The sequence below is a fragment of the Salvelinus sp. IW2-2015 genome, unplaced genomic scaffold (assembly GCF_002910315.2).
Source record: "Salvelinus sp. IW2-2015 unplaced genomic scaffold, ASM291031v2 Un_scaffold10205, whole genome shotgun sequence".
NCBI lineage: Eukaryota > Metazoa > Chordata > Actinopteri > Salmoniformes > Salmonidae > Salvelinus > Salvelinus sp. IW2-2015.
The window spans coordinates 1-5222 of NW_019951463.1; the positions used below are offsets into that span (position 1 = coordinate 1).

Sequence of the window (5222 nt, forward strand, 5' to 3'; positions counted from 1 at the left end):
CTGAGAAGGAGAGGATGGAGGCACAAGCCGCACCCTTTGATTCAAAGAACGCCTGCTATGTGGCAGACAAGGTGGAGCTGTACCTTAAGGGTCTGGTCACTGCCAGGGCCGACGGGAAGTGTACTGTAACAGTCACGAAACCTGACGGCACTAAGGATGTAAGCCTGATCTGAAAAGTTTAAAGTTTGTGCAATTACTCTAATTCTTGAAAAATCATTGGGGGAAAAAAAGAAAAAAAATAATAATTGAAATGACTCAAACAATGTCTATAGGCAATAAGAAATCACTAACAAAAAATATATATAAAGAAGCATTTCATTGTTTTTTGTAGACATTATACAACCTTCAAACACATCATTGTTATTGCTGCTCTTTAAAAATGACATAGAATGTTGACTCGACAAGAATCACCAGTTATGTGTCAGTGGGTGATAACTAAGTACTTGGATTAAATGTGGATATACATTTGTTAAATGATTCAACTTGTATTTAATGAGCAAAAAGCATTCAGTCATGTCCACTTTGATCTGCGTGTAATCTACATTTCTGACTGTTTCAGGAAGGAAAAGAGTTCAAAGATGCAGACATCTATGAGATGAACCCCCCTAAGTACGACAAGATTGAGGACATGGCCATGATGACCTACCTGAATGAAGCCTCTGTGTTGTATAACCTCAAAGAGCGTTATGCAGCATGGATGATCTATGTAAGAAACCTGTACATACAAAAACACACATACATRAACATAATAAATACACACATACATGAACATAATAAATWCACACATACAGTACTACACATAAATGAAAGGTAGAAACTAAAAATWTCAAAAGAGTAGACCCACATCAGTTTACCAAAGTACACCCACATTCTCACATAAATCCAGGTAAAAGTACATYTGACTTTGTTAATCTCCTAAATTAATTATGCTTTCATCCAGACCTACTCTGGGCTCTTCTGTGCCACGGTGAACCCCTACAAGTGGCTCCCTGTGTACGACGCAGAGGTTGTCAACGCCTACAGAGGGAAGAAGAGAGTGGAGGCTCCACCCCATATCTTCTCCGTCTCTGACAACGCCTTTCAGTTCATGATGATTGGTACGAGCTCTCATGGATGGATGGATGGATGGTTGGTTGGATGGACAGATGATTGGAGGGATGGATGGACAGATGATTGGAGGGATGGATGGAGGGATGGGCAGATGATTGGATGGATGGAGGGACAGATGATTGGTATTACAGTTAAAAAAACTGAAAGGTATACAGTGTAGGTGATTTAATATTTTTTTACATAAATTCAGCACATAAGAACACGCAAGGGGTATGCTCTCATGAGAACTTTGTGGATAGTTGGACAGGTCACTTCAATGACATGTTGTGCATCAAAAAGCAGTCTGGCATTAACTTACTAATTAACAACATACTTTCAGCATTGGCCTGAGGTCGAGTATCATTCACATCGAAACGATGCTGCTCCAAAATATTTGAGTCTAAAATCACGGTGCACACATGTCTCAAGTATTTCAACAACTCATTTTTATCCTTGTCTGAAAGGTGTCACCCAACAAGCACACTGTTGTCGTCGTGAGTATCATTTGTCTAGTATTATTAATGTGGATTATGAATATATTCATAGATGGGGGTGGGAATAATTTCTACTAAATAAAGCGCGAACCAGAACGAGTCAGCTTACAGGAGAAATATCAGCTGAGAGCCATAGCAGTGATCAAGAACTCGTTAGGAAGACAGATGCAGTAGGTAGAGGTTCTCTTTTGTAAAAAATCTCTTTTACATTCAACAAGAGACTGGAACTACCCAGGCTGGACGGGACATTATCTCCTACTTGGAACTTTCTTACGAATTCAAGCACGCTGCATCTTGAGTACGGGAGAGTGAGTGGAAGGTTTAGATGTGCTTTGCAGATCAAGTGTCCCCGTGAACAAGGAGCGTAAAGAGGAAAGGAGCACAGATATGACGCAAATCTGAGGCAATATTAGGGTGTTAGGAGCATCAGATACATTGAGCCATAGTTTAAAAGTTGTTGCATGGAGGGTGATGAAAACTCGTGTGCGGAGAGTAGCCATGCAACGCACCTGCTTCCGAGAACAAAATGAACAGTTCGGGTGTGTGGAAGAAGAGTGTACAGTATTACGTAGAGAGCTTATGGATTAAGATCAGAGGCTTGGGGTGTGTGTAATGCATTAGATGTCATGTACAAGATTTGTGTAGGCCTATATTCCTTGGTTGTGAAATGTACGAGCAAAGGCCTCTTTTGTATCAGAGACTACTAAGCATCCAAACAACTCAACAGGTTTCCAATGTTCCATGATGTGGATTATATGCCGGAGGTCAGTTGGCTAGATGGCTGATGGCCTCGAACCGTGTAACCAATACCCTGATTGAATTTATACGACTTTGTTGTCCTTTGTAAAGGTATGCGCCATTGTGCTGCGGAGCGGAACTTTTGGTAAAGTAGGACATTGGGGATCTAGTGTCCAGTTTGAGAATGACCCATTTGCGAAACAAAGAAGCTTCTTATATCAAAGTTCTTCATAGCATTCTGGATGAGTTAGAGTCAGTTGTTTGCTTTAAAAATATATTGCTCATACCAATAGAGATTGTTTGCAGACTCATGAATGTGTGCCTTAGAGCATCTAATTTTGTATTGTCGGAAAGTATGTACAGTCCCTCCTGCAGGAAAAGCTCATGATGTAGACCTCCAGAGCTGTTAGACTTGATGACGTGCCAAAGCCCCGGTCGACTTGCACGGGGATGGAGAAAAGATTGATCGTTGCCAGTCATACAGGAAATGCGTGGATTATGAATATGCTGTGCACAAGATGCGATTCACTCTGTTTTTATTTCTGCTTGTGGAGTCCTAAACATAAGGGATGGTAATGCATGAATAGAGCCAAACAGAGTTACACTTTGTTTCTAATCACGACCAGAGGACAGTTCAGACAAAAAGTCATGAATAGTGAGTCTCCTGATGTCGACCGTTGTGTCAAAGAACGCCGTAAGTATACTTGCAGCCAATCTCTTTATGTGCAAGTTTTGGAGAGCGGGTGTCTGTGCTTACAACTTTCGAGAATGTAGAGTGGTTGAATTTCAAATTTTCAATTTTCAGCAAATAAAAAACATCGTTTTGTCAGGTATTATGGTGCCTTATAGGGAATCGTTTAAGAAATGTAGGGATATGGAGGAGTACTATATTCCTGGGTATAGAGTTACCTATCGTTTCCTTCTATGCATCTGTCCAAAATGTATCCATATTAAGGCTGGTGTAGATTCTTGGGTATTCGCTTTATCTCACATATAGTTCTCGGCTACCAAAGTTAGTTCATCTCTAGGAGACAGATAGCACAGTGTTGACAAAGCGAGAGGTTGTTCGTTCCTCACTGGTCGTTCTTGCTTGCTGAGCGGTATGTGCGGTTTGCGGGGATCCCATGTGTTCTAAACTTGCATACTATGCCTGCAAGATGACGTGGTACTTTAGGGCGTTTGGAAATTGCTCCAAGGGATGAACAGACTTGGTGGAGGAGTATGCATTTTTTCTCTGTTCTGAGCGCTCATTGGCGGCTTGTTTTAAAGGTTTTGGATTGTTCCCATGATTGTAATGCATAAAGGACTGGGGAATCACTTGGAGTTGGAAGGTAGCTGCTAGTGACATAATATCACAGGTACACTCACTACCCAAGTTTAGAGTCAAGAAATGTAATGTGTAAGAACTATTCAGATGAGCTTAGGTATATGATTCATGAGAATTCAATAGTGTAGCTGGTTTAATAGCGCACACAGTCAACTTAGTGAGCTGATGTGAAAACTTTAGAGACCCACTGGAATTTGGTATGATACAGTGAAATAATCTGGTTGTAAATCAATTGTGTGGGTAGAAAATTTTATCTTGTGTTCCATAGACAAAAGAGTAGATATGTGGTCAAGGCGACTTTGAGCCCAAAGGACAGTTCAAACTGTAGTTGTAATAAACAGGATGTAATTATTTTGGCGAGAGGCTTAGAAAAACGAGTTATAGTTTAACTGATCAAAACTACAGTGTATGTGAGAAAACTTTGGCGTGATTCTAACTGTAATTGTTAGGCAGGTATAGAAACTCAGAAATGGATAAATATGCTTGTGTCCTTTTGTTATGGACATTAACTACCGAGTGTGACTATTTCTAAAATACGATCACCAGTGGGTACTTGTACGACTCTCCCTATCTCGTCTGGCAGCATACAAGAGAGACACGTAGCTAGCTAGTAAATAGGTGGCAAACGTACTGTGCGTTATGGCACATTAGCTTGGGCGTGATTGAGCGTTCTCTATTCCTACATCACATCTTCTCAGTACTTGGGCACACTTGTAACTTCCTAGGAAATAATACTCTTCTTGCAAGCTCGTGTTTGGTCCATACATGGTCAATGTTTCTGACAGATAGAGATCCAAGAGCAGTCCGCGCTTAGCATAGTAGATTGGATAGTGCGAGATAGGGACATTTTGTATTCAGATGTTGGAGGTGGTATTAAATCTTTCCACCTCCAGATGAGGTTAAATAATTTCTCTTTTTGATGTGGGTCGAGGATATGGAGAGTAAGTGTGGGTGAGGTAAGGTTTGACATCTCCTCCTGGGATATGGGGTGAAATCTTTGTCTTTTTGTGATCTTGTTTCATGTGGAGGGGTGTAATATGCTCCACTATTTTGTCTCATACTCAATTTTTGACAGATGTTGGCGATTTTTCGCGACTGCAACCCTGTCGCACCTGTGCACAAGATTGGCTTTTCACCCAGAAATTAGCATAAGCAACCATTACCAAAGTAAGGATTCATTACACTCGGAAGGAGACGCTTTTTTGTGTTGTGTGGTCCAATTTAGCATTTGTGTTAACAGAACATCCCATTCATGAGGATATGTTTTGCTGACAACCTATAGTGCTTGAGATGATAGGAAACATCCATACTGGCCCTTTGGTCATCGCACACTCTCGTTGGCTCAGTTTTTTTCTAAACATCTCATATCCTAATCTGCTTCCTCACTGCCCGCTCTGTAGTGATATGTTTGTGCACGATAGTTTTGACAATGTACACCTCCACTCCCACACAGTATCGTGGCTAGAAAGACAAGAAGTATCATGGGTTGATTTGCATGGCTATCAATGATCACCATCGATCTCTCTGATACTGGAGCATGTCATGAAGAAGTGTTTTAGGCTATTTAGAAGATT

The 5222-nt window shown here is 40.9% G+C and overlaps 1 protein-coding gene across 1 annotated transcript; it reads left to right on the forward strand.

The window, feature by feature from the left end:
- Positions 1-6: 6 nt before the first annotated feature.
- On the forward strand, positions 7-1128 carry LOC112079902 (myosin heavy chain, fast skeletal muscle-like; the record flags this gene model as incomplete). Its single annotated transcript, XM_024145711.2, has 3 exons — positions 7-158; positions 560-706; positions 941-1128. Coding segments are annotated over exons 1-3 (479 nt in total), but the record flags the coding sequence as incomplete, so codon positions are not given.
- Positions 1129-5222: the final 4094 nt, after the last annotated feature.